The sequence below is a fragment of the Gouania willdenowi genome, chromosome 16 (assembly GCF_900634775.1).
Source record: "Gouania willdenowi chromosome 16, fGouWil2.1, whole genome shotgun sequence".
NCBI classification, from domain to species: Eukaryota; Metazoa; Chordata; class Actinopteri; order Blenniiformes; family Gobiesocidae; genus Gouania; species Gouania willdenowi.
In genome coordinates, this window is record NC_041059.1 from 27,226,406 (window position 1) to 27,247,437 (window position 21,032).

The 21,032-nt window shown below is 39.5% G+C and overlaps 1 protein-coding gene across 4 annotated transcripts in view; it reads right to left on the reverse strand.

Moving 5' to 3' along the window:
• The window catches only part of LOC114477912 (nuclear factor of activated T-cells, cytoplasmic 1-like), a 114,729-nt gene that overhangs the window by 50,215 nt on the left and 43,482 nt on the right, over positions 1-21,032 (reverse strand). For all 4 annotated transcript variants that reach the window (XM_028470604.1, XM_028470603.1, XM_028470601.1 and 1 more), the window contains 3 exons: positions 12,804-13,006; positions 9,510-9,682; positions 7,486-7,626 (listed from right to left, as the gene is read on the reverse strand). In XM_028470604.1, coding sequence (XP_028326405.1) covers positions 7,486-7,626; positions 9,510-9,682; positions 12,804-12,994 — 505 coding nt within the window. In that variant the 5' untranslated portion in view covers positions 12,995-13,006. The remainder of the gene's footprint in view (positions 1-7,485; positions 7,627-9,509; positions 9,683-12,803; positions 13,007-21,032) is intronic.

Genomic DNA, 21,032 nt, shown 5'->3' on the forward strand with positions numbered 1-21,032 from the left:
CACACAACCTCCACCCACGCTTAATGCACACACACAGATGCGGACACACGAATGCACGCAACCACGGTATCCTTTACCTCTGAGCAGGTCTTCTAATTCATATTAAGTCGAAGCAGTGCATGGTTTTTCAAGGAGTTGTATGTAGAACTTTGCCCCGTGTTTAAAAGCTTATGAACAAAGCTGAATTTAGTCTTAGTACTGAACAGTCAGTGAGTGTTTTAAGCACATGACTTACATCAAGATTTGATTCATAAGGGTTAACACCCGAATGTGAACAACCCACTCATCTATCAGGAAACAAGACCGCACACAGGGTGAGACATTTAAGAGTCACCTCTATTTCTGTGCTCTGGAGGATGTGTCATGTTGTATCCAACGTAGCAACAATTTAGCTGGGGTTGCAGTTTTTATTCAAACAACAACAACTATCATTGTTCATCTTTTTAGTCTGAAAAGTTCTAAAGAATTCAACTTGATCTTTTAAAGCCTGACGGATACTTCCTCATTAGGGATTCCCCAGACAGATGCACTCACATTGAACCCGACACAGAAAGACAGCACTGAACCCAGCTTCCACTGACCATACAGAGGTCATATGGACAAAAGGAAAAACGATTATACAATAATTAGACATCACTGAATAAACTACATATTTAGGGATTACATTTACATTTTGTAATTCACTTACTTTTACTCCTTTTCCCAAATGAAAAAAAAAATGCTCGGTGGATTTTCTCATAAATGATTCCAGAAGTCCAGCTGCTGCCTCTATCTGAACTGGTGAAACCGGAGTAATGCAGTTCTGCATCAGATTGAGAAGCTTTCATATAAATTTTGGTGTGACAGTAAATTTATGATCGTTTTATTGACAGGAAGTGCGTTATTATTGATGTATAACAGGTAAAGCCTGAGCCGACTTGACCTGTGGGGCAGCGGAGCGAGGGAGATGGAGCTCAGAATGAAATCCATTCTCTCTGTTGAGGATCCAGCCGTGTGGCTCGGAGTCAAAAACTGATCAAGTGACTCAAAGTGATGGCTTGGAATCATCTGGACAAGTACATTTGTATTATATTTGTAGGATGTATATAGCGCTCATGTGGAAGACATCAAAAGTGGCCAATGGTATGTTGGACAGCCTCGTAACAGCCACAGCAGGCTGTCAAATCACAAATCTGACAGCTGGAAATGTGGGGCAGATGTGTGAGATAAGATGGCCTTTGCCACCAAATCAAGAGTTTCAACGACGGGCAAACGAAACACGAAATATGACCTTTTTAAGGCGTAAACACTAATCCAAATACTCCTCACTGGGATGGTACTGACAGGTAAATTCTTCATTGAAGATGCAGAGGTCTTAGTTTTGTGAATTAGCAAAGCTACCAGATGTTCCACACACTACATGATCTTTTTGAAAAGGTACGTTATTTCACAAGCATAGTAATCAATTGTTTACTATTGTGAGCTATTGTTGTGAAAAGCTTGAGATGAAAAATGTTGTATATGTGTGTGTTTATTGAAATAAAGAGAGTTCAACTCAACACAGCTTGTTTATTTATAATTTAGTGTTTTATCCATTTATGGAAATTGCACCGATAATAAGGAAATGGCAGCAGCCCCAGGAATTAAGGAGAATTTTTTTTTCTTTTCCCAAATGAATGCAGATGTATCTAAAAGTGCACAACTATCAAGGATTGAATACATACTGTACACTGGGATGGGGGCTCCTTCTCATAAATATAAGGTGAGATAAACTATAATCCAGTGGTTCTCAAACTTTTTTGGCCCAAATACGCCCTTTTTCTTATTTCTGAATCCAAGTACCCCCTTTGTCCGACTACAACATTTTGCTCAGAATTCTATAAAATAAACACCTATAGAGCATAATAATGGAATGAATGAGTGATAACACAAATTTTAAAGAAATTAAACAGTATTCAGTGCCTCCCGAATAGATGTATTTTTATATTTTTTATCATTAGGGTCATCTCCTGCCTGGTGTGGGACCAAGACTGACTTTTGTATTTTCAGTTCATGTTCTAAGAATGATCATTTCCATCATCATTATTATTATAAACACTATAAAACCCTGCCTATATTTTTTCTGCTCTCATTTGTTCATTTTCCACTTTCTTCTCTCAAATATTCCCTGTGATGCCATCGTGTACCCCAAGGGTACACGTACCCCCATTTGAGAAACACTGCTTTAATCCACTGCAGGCATAGAAAACAGTTTGTGATAGACGAGTGAATAGTTGGATGAATGGTGAACTTGATCCATCACTATGATAGCAGACTTCAGGAAGAACCCAGTTTTTATTGGAGAGGAATAATTACCGAGGGGAATTGAGTGGACTAACCTATCCTAATGTTATATATCGGACTAGACTTCCCCCATCTGCAGATCAGGGGCTGTGTGGTGCTGTCGAGCTTGGGGCAACACTCCAATCTATCCAGATGTAAAAACCATCCGGTACACCAGGGAATTCCCTCCCCTCCCCTCTGAGTCAGTCGGTGCAGGCTTTCTCCTCCCCTCCACTCCCTCTGTTTATCCGTCTGACTCTCTTTCTTTTTTCCCCGCTGCCAGCGATCCTTCCATCCGTGGAAAGCGGGGCAAGCCAGAGCACACACTCCGATAGGTGCGTCAGGTATGGCTTCCTAGTCTCGTGCCAAGAGGAAGGAGTGTGAGCACTAACCACAACACTTACACAAAATCCACGCGCATGGAAAGCAACAACAAAAAGTCAAGCAAAGCAAAGAAGAAGTGGGGGAAGGATTCGGAACACCCACACTGTGAACACTGGAGGGACTACTGCTCTTTAATATAGGGAAGAAATGTCAACGTTTATTAAAAATCTTAAGTATTGCAACAAAAAAATGTAGATGCAGGGTATAATTAATCTATCAACATAGAGTTTAACTCTTCAGAACATTCACCTCCTCTCATATTGTAGGTGAAAACCCCCCATTATCTCTTTACTTTCTACTCTATGTAGCACAACCCAAGCCTTTAACAGAGAACGCTGGATTAGTGCCGATCAAACGGAAGCTATTTTTTCTGCCTCACACTTCAGTCTAAGGGTCTCGTCTTTTCCGTTTCTCCCTCTGCAGGGAATCCTGTGAGGATGATTCACTGAAAACACTTCCTACTGAACAAAGCAAACAGGCCCGCAGGCCGACTACTACTGTGGGCACACACCAACACAACAACAAACACAACGCACACACACACACACCCAGTGGATGCACAGGGTTTGCATCAGGCATCCTGTGGGTGATGAAGGAGAGCATTGGGGATGTACATGGTATTTAAAAAGTCCAAGTAATTATTTTTCAAGGCACATTAAGGTTTCCCGCTGAGCTCTGCTCATATGATATTGGAAGCTTCTTCAGGGAGTTCAAACCCTCCAAACAACAAAGACGAGAAAGTATGATTTCATATTACGTAGGCTACATATTTAGACATGGATTCCAACTTCTTAAAATAAAGAAAGAACCACATTACGGTCATAAGTGCTTCAGTGGTAAATCGTTTGTTTCACTTTTTCTTGCCATTGTAAACCAGAGGTCAATCATATCGATCACATATACATTCTGAACAACAGTCTAGAAAGCCCAATGACTAAAAATTACATTTTATATCAATCATACGGTGGCTGGGAAGTGTCAGGTGAATGCATTTAAAGAAATGAACACAAATGCAAACAGGTCACAACACGAATGCAAACCGGCCACAACGGAAGTGTTTCCGACGGACCGGTATTACAGTCGGACGGGTATTATGATATGATAGCCTGATATGAAAAATAAAAGAGTATCCTAATCAACTTTCACTTACTTTCATACGCATTTCGATGTCTTCTTCTTGTTCTTCTCTGTTCTGGTGGGTTAAAAACATCCTCCAGAAACGTGTCCGTCTGTAATACCGGTCCGTCGGAAACACTTCCGTTGTGGCCATTTTGCATTCGTGTTGTGACCTTTTTGCATTTGTGTTCATTTCTTTAAATGCATTCACCTGACACTTCCCGGCCACCGGGTTTCCGCAACGGAAGTGTTTCCGATGGACCGGTATTACAGACGGACACGTTTCTGGCGGATGTTTTTAACCCACCAGAACAGAGAAGAACAAGAAGAAGACATCGAAACGCATATGAAAGTAAGTGAAAGTTGATTAGGATACTCTTTTATTTTTCATATCAGGCTATCATATCATAATACCCGTCCGTCTGTAATATCGGTCCATCGGAAACACTTGCGTTGTGGCCGGTTTGCATTCGTGTTGTGACTTGTTTGCATTCGTGTTGTGACCTGTTTGCATTTGTGTTCATTTCTGTAAATGCATTCACCTGACACTTCCCAGCCACCGTACAATCAAAATGTTTTAACACCAAAGATACCAATCAAATGGAAAAACCATCGTTCTACTTCAGGGTTTAAACTCAAACATAGGTTATGCCGGCGTGGAGCCTGTAAAGAAATCAAGAGTGGCATTTGTTAATGGATTACTGACATAAGTCTATGCTAGTTTGACTTTGTCTTTTTTTATTGTTACTTCTATGATCCTTTTTTTGTGTCCCATTGTCTGTACACTGTATGTCATTGTATGTTAATACTACACATGGTTAAGAAGGCCAAGAGCATACTGTGCAGAGGAGCGAAATCTGACAAATTCAGAGCGAACATTATAAACTAAGATAATTCCTCCTTAGTGGGCCTCCTTAGTTTCCAAAAATGTAATACTTCATTTAAACAAAGCAAAAAATAATATATAAAGGTATAATTCCATTTTATCAAATGTAATTTATAAAGGATGTAGGTCTTGCTACTGTCTAACAGACAAGCTTAGGTTGGTCCAATTGTCTGAAAGTCAAGATGTTATTTACCGGTACAAATATTTTCATGAAATGTATCGGATTGTGACTGTTAGATATTACAATATGAGGGATCTTTTATTATTATTATTATTATGGGTCAGAACTGTAAATGCAAGCTGGCTTGGAAAGGATGTAGCTAAATTTGATCTTTATTTGCATGTCAATTTTACATTTATTTACATTCTACCTATTTATTTTTACAAAAATGCCACTGCAAAATATATTTGACATTTTAAAATATTGAAAAGTTTCCTTTATTTGTACTGCAAACAAATGCTACACCTTCTACCACAGATTGCTTTTAAAGTAATCTCATTACAAAGTGTTACAGTAAGTAATGTAACAGAGTGTTTAGGAAACACAATAATTTAGGGCTACTTGCATTCTTATTTTTTTCGTGTAGCTGTGTAAGATGCGCGTTACTCTAATTTGATTAGATTACTCGTTACTGGAAAAGTGTTCACAATAAAGTTATTTATCCAAATCACTGTAAGACCATATTTATGTCATTTTCCTCACGTTTTCAGCATGAGGACAACTCACATTTACATTAATATGACATTAATATTTTAGAAAAAAAGATATTTGTGTTTAGAAAAGTCATGAAAGACTGTCTATTTTATATCTTGTCAGGAAATACATTATTGACGTTACTGTTACAAATGCACTTCTAATAAAGTGAGTATTTGCAAAAATAGTTATTCAGTTATACGGTAATTCACATAATAATTCATGTTTGTTGGTTTACTTTAAACAAAACCTTCAAGGGGCCAAATTGGCCCCAAGTTTGAAACATCTGCTTTATAAATTCTTTGACTGTTTGTAAACATTGTGAAGTATTTTGGTGGGCGGGGCTTAGCCTGGAGGCAAAACCACAATTGTCTTCGTTTTTTTGAGCACGAGTGTCCACTGGAATCCTATAAAACTTCAATTTACGTAACTATTCCTTCTATTCTGGCACCCTAACACACAACAAAGCTGTAACATTACTAGCCTCCACAGTCTTTAGCCAACGGCGTTTCCTGACGTGGGCCATTAAGGGGTCTATAGAATCCCTCTACTTGAGGAAAAGCAGGGTGCGGAAGACTTCATATGATTCTTCACTACTTGAACAGATTGCCTGTAATCAAGTAACTTATTCAATGACAAATCTGTGATTTTAAAGAACTAGTTATTAAGCTTGTAGCTAATGAGAGACACTGAGTATTTGGAATAACGCCATTTAAAATAACGGCCTTAGGTAACGACGTTTTGTTCAGTAACGGGATAGCACTGCTATCCAAAAGCACCCCTGGCTTCATATGCAGCTCTAGTGAGGAGGTGGGTTAAAAACAAGGTGAGCGATTATGATTGGCTAAGGCGCCGTAATGTTTCATGGTAGCCAATCAGAGCCAGCGTTTTTATACATGTGCCAGCACACGCGCCACACACACAACCAGATTGGTGAACGTGGAGAAGTCCGATAAAAAGTTGTCATTTTTAAGGTGGCGATACAAACACTACTTTAAATTAATTGTGATCAAACGCAAGAACGTGCATGTGAAGTGTTCATTATATCCAGGAGTGAAGACTTTGTAAACATCCGTTGTAAGCAACTCACATTTAATGAAGCACCTCACGACACACGCATCTAAAAAATCTGAACTCTTTGACATAGATCAACTTTTTTTTAACAGTAACGCAAATAGTTACTTTTCTTGGTAATGAGTTACTTTTATTATAGAGTAATTCAGTTACTAACTCAGTTACTTTTTGGAACAAGTAGTGAGTAACTATAACTAATTACTTTTTTAAAGTAACGTTCCCACTGGATACACCTCATCATTATCACTTGATTTGTTGAGGAAAAAAGCCATAAATTAAAGCTTAGAGGCAAGACTTTTATACTTTATAGAGTTTTGCCCATATTTGTAGGTGACATCTGAAGACTATCGGATGTTATTGTGCATAAACAAGTATTACTTGTTCCTTGGCTGCTCATATTTATCAATCTGGAGAAACAGTGCTCTGCTTTATTGCTTTGATTTGATGTGTGTAACCAAGGAAATGACGGTAATCAGTCATCATCTCATACTTCGACTTGATCAGTACTGTTTTCACCATCAAAGCCGCCCACACAGGAAGGAAATGCGTGTTCAGAGCATTTGGGTGAAAAAGAAATCACCAGCCACAGGCCACTGGAGTCACTGTCTCGCAGAATGGTTGCAGGAGACATCCAGTGAGAGGTGAGTGAAAGGGGTTAACTGTCAGCAGCAGGGGAAGTGAAGGGGAAGGAGGGACTGCAGGGGAGAGAGGGAAAGTGAGAGAAAGAGACGTCGCACATGGCTCATTTCTTAAGTTGTGGCGAGCACCAGTGAACAGGCAATGGAAACTTCAGCAAATGTAAATATGCTTTGGTTGAAAATATAGTGGCTTAATGCACACCACATGTGTATCTCTGGCTGGCCCTGCTGTATTTTGACGGGAGGAGAGACTGAGGGACCGCAGCCAAGGCCGGGGGATGGGAGGGAGGGAGTGGAGGGGTGGGTCGGGGGGGGTTTGGACTGAGATTTGAAAGAGATATTAGGAAAGAAAGTGCAGGCCAGTAGAGATGCTCTGCTAAAGTGTGGCTCACCCTGTGCCTTTTCCACAAACACCACCTTGGACTCTGGGAGGAAGTTGAGGCCTGTGAGGAGCATCATTTTGCCTCCAGTGGCTGGAGAACTGTCCACGCTCTGCTTCTCCACCAAAGGAAGCTCCTGAGCTGAACGCTGGGCTGAAGAGAAAACAACACACAACGTTGGCCATTCATTCATCACATGTAGATTCCTATAGAGGTGAAAGTACTCACGCTACTGTAATTGAGTTGCTTTCATGGGTACTTGTACTTTTTTGAGTATATTTCTAAATCAGTGATTTGACTTGTACTTAAGTACGTTTTAAAAGAAGTAAAGTAATTCATTACATTTCTACACACAACCGTTACCGAGTCTGTAAATATGCATATATCGGTATCCATTATTCTTTTTTCTATTTATATTTGCAAGTTCTATTTTTGTTTATGTTCTATTATTGTATTGTTTATTTTCTCTTCTTTGCACTATTTTCCAGGCGTCTTCTGGGTTTTTCTGTGTGTTGCCTTCAGTTGTCTTTTTTTATTGAGCAGTCGCGATTTTCCCCACTGTGGGATGAATAAAGATACTCAAGTCTAAATTATTATTATTTTTGCTTCAAAATGATTAACAGAAATTGCGAAACTACGAAAAATGAAGTGACCAGACAACAATCCAATGCATCACATCATAGACGACCAATCAGATTAAACATAATGCAAGGCATCAAATCAGCATTGAATGGAGGTAATTTTCTCAGTTTTAGAGTTCATAAAAGTAGCTATACTTAGAGACTGAGAATCTTTTTAAATTTTGAATTGAAATAATTAATATACAATATAAAAATAATTTTATACAGATGCCTTTGTGGAAAATAAATCAAGTTCCAATTGTGCAAGATTTGGTCTCTTCCTTTTTTAAGTTTACACATGAGATGTTTACTGTATTCAAAGGAACCGTGGCAAGATTTATTACCAAAAATAAACTTGGGGGGTGAAAGTTACAAGTAAATTTTACTTTGGGTACTATTTCATTAAGCTACTTTTTACTTGTATTTGAGTCTTTTATGTATGAGTTACTTATACTTGTACTTGAGTACAATTTCAATCAAATAACAGTACTTCTACTTGAGTAGAATATATCAGTATCAGTACTCTTTACACCCCTGGATTCCTATCAGCTGTGAGAACTCAGCATTGCAGCAGTTTTTAGTGATGCAAACCTTAATCAACCTCCCAGAAATCATCAATACTTTTGACGTTTTTAGCCAACAGCTGTTCTTTCAGTGACGTTAAAATATGCATGATTGGGCCTCATAATATTATTACAGTCAGTCAATTATTCATTGATTTGACTCTGGCAGCCTTCACGCAACCACCTGTTTGACTTTAAATGGAATGAGACAAACTAGTCACTGTAAACCACACTCACTTTTTACAAATTTTTGACGCAATTTGACATCAATAAAAAGGACAGCTAAAAAAATAAATTAGATAATTTCAGGTAGTTTACTATGTAATTGAAACTCGTACTTGCACTTAGTTGAAGCTTGTGGAAGCAAATATTCTTTTATGATGAAGTAACCACAGATTATAATCCACATTGGTCCATAAACTCTGCTGCCAGCTGAGTAAACCTAATTGGCTTCTTCAGGTGCAAATAACATCACACCTTTATGCACAAAGAAATGACAGAAAACTGAGCTTTCCTTCAACGTATACATGCAACTGTGCCAAAGCTGCAGCTGGCAAAAGACCTTTAAAGACCCAGTGTGAATGGATTGGTTTTACCACGAAAGCTTGTCTATTTAGTCATAAAACATAGATTTAAGATAGATAATGTGCATTTTGCATCTATTGCCTTGATGAATGATTTGAATTATCTCATACTGTGGGTAAAATTACTCCATCAGGTAATAAAAGTCGTAGCTTAGTTTATTGGATTACATCAGTAGCTTTCCCCTTTTACTCATTGAGAAAGTCAAGTTTTAGAAAGCATTGCCAGTATAAGAGTTACGCTCTGCAAAAGTGTGTTGTTCAACACTTACAGCATTCAATGGGATTGGAAGCAGCCTGCAGGGATACCGTCCTTCCGTTGGGTTGGGTTATGTGCACGCGGAACACCAACCTAACGCGTGTGTTTTTACGTCCGATGTCTGTTTCCCCTTTACGAAGCTCAATGTCCGAGTTGCGCAGCTTTAGGATTCCTGCGCAGTCGATTCTAGGAAAGAAGCAAAAGAGACCCAAATGTTAGGACAAGTTTGGAAATTCAAAGAGAAATGTGTTCCCTTGAGAGAAAATTGAATTTCAAGAGATTCTTTATTCAAATTGAGACGCAAATTAGAGTCTCCTGTCACACCATTTTTCAACTAAAAAGTCCTTGAATGGCAAATTTGGATGAAAACTACTCAAACTATTTTTGCACGCAGACACAACGGTCTAGTCTGTATTGTCTCTCTTCACAGACTGCACAGTTCGCAATTTTTGAATTCAAAATAATAAAGTTAATTGTTGCCACATGCTGCAACTGTCTGTCTTCATTCATTTTATTTTACAGGTTGGCAAGGTGTAGAGTAGGTTACTTTCCTTCGTCTTCAGAGGAAAAAAAACACTCATGTGTAGCCGTGGCCTTCAATGAATTTAAATAAAACTCATGTGCCTGATAAAAAGCAAGGGAATACAAACGGGATATGGTTTGGCATTTTGGTTATTTTACATGATAGATTCAGGCTTTTTTTTTCTGGGAACACAGTGATTGTTAGATTTAATGGCACAAAATCTCCATAAATACAGTAAAAAGAGGCCAATGTAACACATTAAGTCACTTGTCTTTATTTTATTGGCATGGTCAAAGTTGGCATTCAGTTTCATTATTTTTTAAACTTTATCTAATCTGCACATTTGATCTTCTGCCTACTGAATTAGTTTTGGTCAATAATACTAGTTAGATCACATTCAATTCCAAAGTATGGCTAGTTATTGCTTCTAACCCATTGCAGTCATATGGGTAGGATAAATCAAACAATGTTTTATTTGGCTGAGAAACTAAAGAAATAAAACTAAAAGTTGAAGCTCTCTAAACATTTGGCTGCAGTTCTCAGTGCTCTACATCCCATTTACAGTTGGTTAGAGTTGGTTGAGAGCATAGTAATTAATTGGACATTTATTAGAACCACAAGACCGATGGTTAACCAGCCCTCCTAGATATGTAAAGCATAATGGATAATGTGGTAATGTTGAAAATAAAATGGCAAAGTGATGCAAATTGTTAAATCTTTAATGCCCAAGGCCACAGTCCAGGAAGAGAAGATCTATATGTTCCATAAATTTCATGATAAACCCCAGAAGTTAAAAACACATGAATCTAAATCTCCACCCTAGCAATGCATTACCAAACATTGGAAGAGTGGGAATTTAAAACCAAAATGGTGAAAGATAAATTAGAGGTGCAGGGAAAGGTAATGGCCTTATGTAACCTGAACTCACATACAGAGGTTTAGTTTGTAACACAAAGTTCTGGGCGGCACTCCAGTTATTCACGACTGCACAGTCTGAAAGGAGTCCGAGGACAGGAGCTGGTCCCTGGATGCACAGCAGAGAAGTCTATAGAGCTTTATATTAAAAAAGTGTTATTTTTTCTAAATGTAAAAAAAAATTGAATCACCTTTTGCTTTTTTATATGGCCTTATTCTGACGTCTGAATCCCAATCTGCGAGCAAAAACCACATTTCTAGCGTTGACCACTTCATGCTCCAATTGGAAGTGGAAATCATCCCCATACAGTATGTGAGCTTTCAAAACTAGATCTAATGGCCTCATTACCTGCCTTGGATTGAATTTGTATTCGACACATCAAAAATTTATTAAACAAATCTTAACACAACTGTTGTATCCTGGAGCCTGTGTCCAAGGCCAGGTAGACAGGTTATTGGGCTACCATTGGTCTAAGATGCTTCAATGGATGCAGACAATTTGAGGACAAACAACTCTCTGGATGTTTTTTTGATACATAATTGGTCTACTTAGTGAAATGTCTGCGATGCAGGGTATTCTCTGTTAGCTAAGGTTGGCTATAATTTAGCAAAATAGATTTTATGTTGTTGCAGAGCAGCTTGGTAGGTCTGTGGTAAAAGACTCTATGGGGCGGATTCACAAAATTTTTCGGGGTATTAAAACGTGTGCAAACGTCACTCCACGCGCTAAGAAAAGGTACAAACCCCAGGGAATCAGCACTGTGCGCCCACAGTCTATTTAGTGCATTTCCCTCTGATTAATATGTAAAGTAAGCAGATCTCATATGGGGCGCAAAAAAATGGGAGGAGGAAATGCAAATAAATGAGGACAGTGGGTGCAATGTAATTCATCAAACCAGAACTGTTTGTGGTGATTGTTTTATGCGCCGAGAAAGTACGATGCACAGGCAGGTGTAAACTCACACACAGAGATCATCTCCACTGAATGTTGACACAAAACACAGCGGAGATGGAAAAATATGCTCCAGTTAACCCAGTTAACCACTTATTAAATACACAATTTTCTCAAATTTCTCAATCAGAGTACATGCGGCAAAATTTACCAGTCTTCACTAACGTAACGTGACTGGTAAATATGAGTCTGACGCGACAGAAGCCCATGAATCACATTGAAGTACAGCTTGACTAGGTTGGCCCTTTAACGTTCTTATCTCGGCTATGGATTCAGTACAGATGGCAAGAATTAGCCATCTGTACTGAATCCATAGCCGACTACATGATAAAGTTCATACCGAAGCTCCATCATTGGGGTTCCCCTGTTTTGTTCATAAAATCCTTTTAACAACAGATTCCCACTTTTAAAATACTACGTACATTTTGAATCACTTAGTCATACTCAACTGCATCCATGAATACAATAGGACGTTGTTTACTGCAAGTTTTTTTAACTTCACAACAAACCCTGTCATGAACAGAAAGTTATTTTGAAACACTTTAATCAGTTTTGTTGTATCACTGCATTAATGAAGAGCCAGCCTCCTTCTGCATTGCGATGCATCCTAAAAAATGATTCATTTCAACAGTAAAGGTATTTTAAGAAACAAAAATCTACGAGAAAATGTGGGTGTTTTCTGAACACTTTCACAGCTTTGGAGATCATCTACAAACCTAATGATTAAACACAGATTAATTTGATTTAAGTCACCTGCCCACTCACTGTGTTAGAAAGTGTAAGAAATGAAACTATGACAAAGTTTGCCACACCAACCACACAGTGCACGGTTGGTGTGTTCCTTCAATAAAAAAAAGGGGTGCTTATATTTGTAGAAAGATGGATGGTGAACTTGTCTAGCTCTAATGAGCACTCACATGGCTTTCATGTTGTTTTCAGGCAGTAGAGGGATCTCAAGAAGTTTGGAGTTGGAGTGCATGACTTCATGGCTGGCGGTGGAGACCGTCTTGCCCGTGATGCGGTGGACCTGGTAGAAGGCATGTGGTCGCAGGAGGCGGTCGTCTGCGGTCCCGATGAACAGCTGCAGGGTGAGTGGCTCGCTTTCCATGTAACCGTAAAGCTGGCAGGAGAACAAAGGGAGCCAGGTGAGAGGCAACGTCAGGAGTGAGACTCGCGTCTCAGGCAGCCCCTCATTTAGGAAACACTGATTGAATGCACTTCAGCTACTGAGGGTTTAAGGAGTATTTAATGATAGTCCCGGACATAGTAGAAAAGGTTGTGAAAATACACAATTTTCCCTGTTTGCTGTTGAATGACTTAAAGTCCTTTTTTCGTGGTTTGAGCTTTAGTTACATTTATATTCCCTTACCTAAAGGTATAGAGAAAAATTTGCTTCTTTGGCTGGGATCATTTTTCAATGAGCCAAAAAGTAACAATGGCCTTTACAGAATACACGATAAAGATCAAAAAAAAAAAACCACACCCCAACCTCATAAAATGCTTTCACTTCTTAGGTATAGGAATACTGCCAATAATAATTTTCCACATGAATAAGAACCTCAGTGAAAATCTAAAATGAACACTGACTGTGTTAACACATTCTCTGTATCAGATTTTAAACCAATTCTATTGTCAATCTCAACTGAAGTATATTAAATGCAAAGTGAGTGCAGTATTACACTGAAAGTTTAAGCACATCTGATGCAAATATGTATGCAGACGAACCATCACACCCCCCTGCCTTTATGAAGCTCACAGACCACGTCCCACTGTGATGAAAAAGACTCCTGTATCAGAACCACCACTTCAAAAAACTCCCAGTTACTCCAGTGGGCCTCCATTAGCTTCTACTGCTTGGCCAATAAAAGATCAAATCATAGAAAAGAGAGAGAGAGAGAGAGAGAGAGAGAGAGAGAGAGAGAGAGAGGGGGAAAAACTCTCCATGCCAGGCACAGTTTGAGAGGCGGGTTCCACCATGCTTCCAATATAAACTGGGCATGCCAATTTAAATACAGTGGCAATATTGTTTTTATACCTACGTACAATATAGATTATTTATACATAATAATCATTGCATCATATTCATATTATCCTATTGTCAGTATCTTCATACTTCTACGCTAGAGAGGGGCGGCTTCTCTCACAGCGGGAGCCACAAAATTGTGATTGTCTGATCTGAGGGCCACATTATAAACATTCATGTTAACATTTGGACATACAGTGGGTACGGAAAGTATTCAGACGCCTTTAAATTTTTCATTGCAGCCATTCATTAAAATCAAAAAAAGTTATTTTTATTTCTCATTAATGTACACTCAGCACCTTATCTTGACAGAAAAAAACAGAAATGTAGACATTTTTGCAAATGTATTAAAAAAGAAAAACTGAAATATCAGTATTCAGACCCTTTACTGTGACACTCATATTTAACTCACATACTGTCCATTTCTTCTGATCCTCCTTGAGATGGTTCTGCTCCTTCATTAGAGTCCAGCTGTGTTTAATTAAACTGATTGGACTTGATTAGGAAAGTCACACACCTGTCTATAGAAGACCTTACAGCTCACAGTGCATGTCAGAATCATGAGGTTGAAGGAACTGCCCAAGGAGCTCAGAGACAGAATTGTGGCAAGGCACAGATCTGGCCAAGGTTACAAAAGAATTTCTGCAGCACTCAAGGTTCCTAAAAGCACGGTGGCCTCCATAATCCTTAAATGGAAGAAGTTTTGGACGACCAGAACTCTTCCTAGACCTGGCAGTCCAGCCAAACTGAGTAATCGTGGGACAAGAGCCTTGGTGAGAGAGGTAAAGAAGAACCCAAAGATCACTGTGGCTGAGCTCCAGAGATGCAGTAAGGAGATGGGAGAAAGTTCCACAAAGTCAACTATCACTGCAGCCCTCCACCAGTCAGGGCTTTATGGCAGAGTGGCCTGACAGAAGCCTCTCCTCAGTGCAAGACATATGAAAGCCTGCATAGAGTTTGCCAAAAAACACATGAAGGATTCCCAGACTATGAGAAATAAGATTCTCTGGTCTGATGAGACCAAGATTGAACTTTTTGGTGTTAATTCTAAGCGGTATGTGTGGAGAAAACGAGGCACTGCTCATCACCTGCCCAATACAATCCCAACAGTGAAACATGTTGGTGGCAGCATCATGCTATGGGGGTGTTTTTCAGCTGCAGGGACAGGACAACTGGCTGCAATTGAAGGAAAGATGAATGTGGCCAAGTACAGTGATGTCCTGGAAGAAAACCTCTTCCAGAGTGCTGAGGAGCTCAGACTGGGCCAAAGGTTCACCTTCCAACAAGACAATGACCCTAAGCACACAGCTAAAATAACAAAAGTGTGGCTTTGGAACAACTCTGTGACCATTCTTGACTGGCCCAGCCAGAGCCCTGACCTAAACCCAATTGAGCATCTCTGGAGAGACCTGAAAATGGCTGTCCACCAACGTTCACCATCCAACCTGACAGAACTGGAGAGGATCTGCAAGGAATAATGGCAAAGGATCCCCAAATCCAGGTGTGAACAACAATTCTACATTTCTGTTTTTTTCTGTCAAGATAGGGTGCTGGGTGTACATTAATGAGAAATAAAATGAACTTTTTTATTTTAGCAAATGGCTGTAATGAAACAAAGTGTGAAAATTTTTAAGGGGTCTGAATACTTTCCGTTACTATGTACTCTGCTTGGTTGGTTAGCTTCTTAAAAGGTGCACAGAAGTTAATTGAAAATGATATTGGCCAGAAGGCTTCGTCATTACAATATGCCTGTTACATTTCAAAGGCAAAGGATCAAGACAGATTTCCAAAAATCTGATTTTGAGTCAAAAAAGTCTGAACACTAAAGACCTGCCAGTTATGATGTGCCAAATGGTGGTCATGTGGTCAGAAATGTAACATTTGGGATTGGCTCAGGAAGCTTGCCAAAGCCTTTAGGAAGACTGCAGAATCCATCTGTGTGGACCTCTATGGACCCACCCAGGTGGTTGCTTGATCTTGACCACATGGACATTTTGTGAGGGATCATTTCTTCCAAACCAGGGCTCTCCAAGCTAAGACCAACGCACACGGCAGTGCATCACTACTGATCACTTTTCTTCTAGCTTGGTTTTAAGTGTAAACAGTGGTACCGCCAAATGGAATAAAAGACTCCTGTTGTTTATTTTACAAACTGAGTCATTTTACAAAATGCAGACCACATGTAACCTATGACATAATCTGATTAATAGGTTTATAATTGCCTTTGAGAAGAAACTGGGAGTGTAAGGAAGAGTGAAACTGATGGAAGACTCATTAGAGGTCTGCAGAAATGTAAGCTAATGGCTTTGGTTTAAAAGAATAATTGTCTGGATACAGTATTAGAGATTCTTTCATTGGATAAATATAAATGGATCAGTCTAAACTTGATGACAGGGTTTGTGGATTAGGAAAGAGTCATAGGATGTGATCTTTGCCTCCAAGTTGCCCAAATTTCAATATTGATTATCTTGAAATGTCTCCTCAGTCGAAGACTGAATTCCCATGTGCCCATTAAAACAACTTAAAAATCGTTTATTTAAATTGGATATGAAGGTAGTGATGAAGCTTAAGATGTCATTCATTGCTATCCCTAACTATCACGTTTTTCTCTCTCAGTCCTTGCACTGTCTCCTGTAGCTGTCCTGACCTGTGAGTTAGTCACACATGCTAGTCATCAGTGAGCAAGGCCAGGGTCAGGAGCTTCTTGAAGTCTTGGCATCTCCTGGGAGCACTTCATCTGTGCAGTGATCTCACCAGCAGACCCTGCTCCCCCTTGTTATATTTTACTTATGGTGTCACTAGAAGTAATTATCCATAGCCACACATGCTACTAGTTACTTACGCATTGGATTTGCAGGAGAGCTACGCTGCGGCATGAGGCACAAATCTGTAACGTCGGAGCGTTAAATTGCATGACGTTGCTATATGATTTAATAATAAAACACAGGCCAGCTGGGCTACAAAGCCCTGTCGTCTGTCACTTGTGCCCCAGCGGACTCCTATGGATCTCTATGTGACCCCCCAAACATTACCTCAGCTGCCACATGGTTGCAAAGAGGCCCACTGGAGAGGCAAAGCAGGGTCCTTCTTATCTCTTCACTCGTCTCGTGGTAGCATATGATGACAGTGGCATCTTCATGCAAAACCTCAAAATTGTAGTGACCTCACAATAGGGAGGAAGTGATTAATGAGGTAAGGTAGCCTCTTTCAGTGACGCTGGTCTTCCCAGCAGCAAGGGAAGGTGATCTAGTCCCCCCTCGGACAACCTCCCTTTATTTCTTCACCATATGTGCTCTCCTGACCCTCTCCCCACAATCCCGTCAACTTCTGTGAAACTCCTGTGATGATCACGACTGTACACCACAATCAGAGCGCAACACTTACTCCTTCATTTTATTCTCAAAGGGCAAATAAAAAAGGAGGAATGAGGACAGTCGACACACATGCACACAAAACCAAACTTGTTTTCTTTGTTTGACAATTGTATTTTCTTTTTTTTTGCTCAAATTTACTCGTGAACCAACGGTGCTTTCAAGGCAGATAAGCCTCAAAAGTAACATCTTTATACATTAGCACACATTAATAGAATTTCTTTTTTTTCACAAGAACTTACTGTCGTTAGCTCAGGTGCTACTGAAGCTATCCGTACAGAACACTCATTTAACATTTGAAACACTTTAAACTAACCAACAGAGAGCTAAATAAATTATCTAACACGTCCATATGAGTGGCTTCTGTCTTCTCAGTCTGTCTCCTGCTTATTTACCTTTTCCATCATTCAACAATGTATCGTTTTCTGTTGAAAGCACCCCACACAAGATGCAGTCTACATTTGGTAATTACAACCATAAATTGTAAAAAACTTTTGTCCACGCCCCCTTCTTTAGACACTATAAACCAAAAATGGCAACCCTGTTCCTGAAGCGGTTAAATCTTTTGTCTCTGCTGTTTTGTTTCTTGTTACTCTTCACATTAAACGCGACTTCAGCGACTCTGGCGACTATATTACATTCAAAATCAATGTAAATGGCGCAACAAGCGGCCTCCATTCAAGCATCGTGACTCGTGCAATTACATCGACTCAGCTGCCGTAGAAGTGAAGCCTTCTTCTGTCAGTGCTGCCTCCGATCGCCACGTCACTGGAGCGATGAATCGACAAAGTGAGCAAAAAGCGCAATTATGCTCAAGCGACTCAACAAGGGCGATTTAAGCAACTATAGTTCAGTGTGAAAGCACCTTTCCAGTCATATCTTATTTCCCTCATTAGGAGGAATTAAGACATATTCAGGTCCATTTATTTACTCAGCATTTACAATTAGACAACATAGAAAATAGGGATTGTCTCAAAAGAAGTGTCTGTTGCAATGGCAGATGTATGGCCACCCTAACCCTTTCATTTACTATACTCGAAAACGTTGTCCAATACGATGAGGACAAGTAAAAGCATTAGCTGCAAAAGTGGTTTTGGGTAAGACTCTGAACTTCAGTTGGTTCCCAGTGGAAGACTAGACGCTTTTGTCATCATCGGTGATTGATCGTGTGTGAATAAGTGAATGTGACTCATAATATAAGCTGCTTTAAGACTAGTAATGTGGTGATAAAGTGCTACATAAGCAGGGGCATTGCATGAACCATGATGAAGCTATGATATACTGTGAGCTATGAGAAAGGTCCATTTATTATAAAATGCTGTGCATCTCAATGTTTTGGATCTGACAGTGAGTGTTAACTGAGGCCACTAATGCTCCTAAAGTTACTCCAACCGTTCATTTTTTTGCTTCCGATAGTGCTCGTCAGGTCCAACCAATGAGCTGCTAATTTTGACCAGATGAGCTCGGTCCTGCTGTAACTACCCCCTTTCTGGCAGGAGTAGCCTACTGTGTATTCATTCTAAGATCATGAAAGTTTAATGCTAATGCTTGATTTGCAGATGTTTCCAGGCGCAAAATTCTCCCTCTGTCCACTCCATCTATTTACACCTCTCACTGCAAGCCTATGTTTTTGTTTTGTTTTTAATTTAAACCATTGCTAAGTGGGGGTTCAAGAAGAATCATTGCATATATGTCAGCTGGTACATTGATTGTGTAATTGTAAGCAGCTGTACTGTCTGGGTTTAGTTGTGATCATATGGAGCGTGAGCAAAGGAAGAACGAGGAAGTTATCCGTCCCATCATCACCACAGAATGTTATGATATTGAAAATATAACTCTAAACCCTTCTCCTTTATACTTTCCTTAGCAGCAATAATAATGATGGATTCACGAGAGGAGTGGTTTCATCATCTGTAAGTAAAATGTATATCAGAAATGTGTTAACCTTCAGTTTCCAAAGTAATCTTGACATTCTGCTGACTTCATCTGGCTTTGAAGGTTCAGAGAGTGGATTTTAAAATGTTAAATTCTATAAATATAAATTAGTTGTGTCTGGTCTGGCGAGGAATACAGTGTGAGTATAGTTCATAGGACTGCGGCAGACTGACTTCTATCCCTCAGCAGTGATTTCATCACCGCCTGGAGAAATGTCATGACTTGCAGAGGTCCACGTGGCGCAGAGAATTGAGGAGAAGAGGAGGGGGTTGATAGGTGGGAGGATGGGGCGTGGAGGGGGGAGGAGAAATACCACAGCAGATCCTCATGCTCCCATTTCTGTCCTCCACTGACACAGTGTACCCAATTAAATGTACACTCTCCAGTTTGTCTCTTCTTTGTAATGTTTCCAGTACCACATATTGAATGCATAATTCAAAGCTGCTGTGGACAAATATTTCTAAGGCCTCGTAGATCAACAAATCAAATATCATTTGCACAAATTAAGACGTAAAAGGTTAAAATTTCTACTTGAAACTTCATTTTGATCTGCTCTGTAAAAGCTCTTTTTGACATTGTCGGAAAAGTTTTGCGCATTCCATAGTAGGATGCGGAGTCTTGTGGATGGATGCATAGAAGTGTTTTTACTTTACGTTCTTGTGTTTGTCCCTAAAAACTCTGCCCAAATAACTTCTCAACACATTTCTGGTTTTCAAAGATTGAAAGCTGTGGTAAAACAATGACGGATGTTTATTTTGGGGTTTTCACAGAGAGATCTGAATCCAACCGACATTGATGGTCACGGGGAATACCGTGTAGAATGAACTACAACCAGAATGGTGTCAAGCAAATCATTATCCTCCTTTTCAGGTGAAGAAACAGAAGAAATTACTTTAAGAATAAAGCAAACACACTTCTATACATCCAGTTACAAGACTCCGCATCCCACAATGCTTTGTGCTAAACTTTTCAAACAACGTTAGTAAGAGAGAGTTTACGGTGGAGATCAAAACAAACTTTCAAGTGTCAATTTGTACATCTTTTTCCAAGCAAATCATTGTGAATTTAATGATCTACGAGGCCAACACAATGGGTTTATCTATTGAAAGTTTTAATCTCCAGCAGTTTAAACATATGCAAATATTTTTGTGCATTGTGTTTCCAAGGTAACAATACATAATTCTGTCAGAGACAATCAAATGTCGATATTCCCCAAGTTTATCTAGAATCAAGAAGATTATATTGCACCAAGGTAACAGTTTCAAGCCGAGGTCTAGACCAGTGATGGTCCACATTCCATACAACTTACAAAATGATTTTTTTTTCTCAAAGCGCAGAACGCCTTGAGAAGCATTAAAACCAAAGGAGAACCTGAGTAAGATGATGTCCGGATGACTACGGCGCAACCCACATGTGTCGTGCCTCATAAATCTGTGGGCTTTCCGGTTATCACCTCAAACCAATGAAAGCACAGCTTTCTCAACTTTTCCACTTGTTATTAAATGGTAATTAGTGGTAGCCCAATACCAGTGGAAGGTAAGCCAAACAAATGAAGAGCCACAATTTCAGAGTGGCATAAAAACTTATTTTGGCACAATGAATAATAGCCATGACTAAATTGTAACTGCTTTACTGGGTAGACCAGTGTTTCAAACACCCAACAAGATGCCAAAGTCAATTTATGAGCAATTAGCAGCAACAGGATGCGTCAAAATGAGTTATTTACCAAAAAAAAAATGGACAAACGTCTATTTTTTTTTCATTTCACCTACATTTTATGTCACATAATGTGGAAACAGGAGAGATGGGCCTCACGT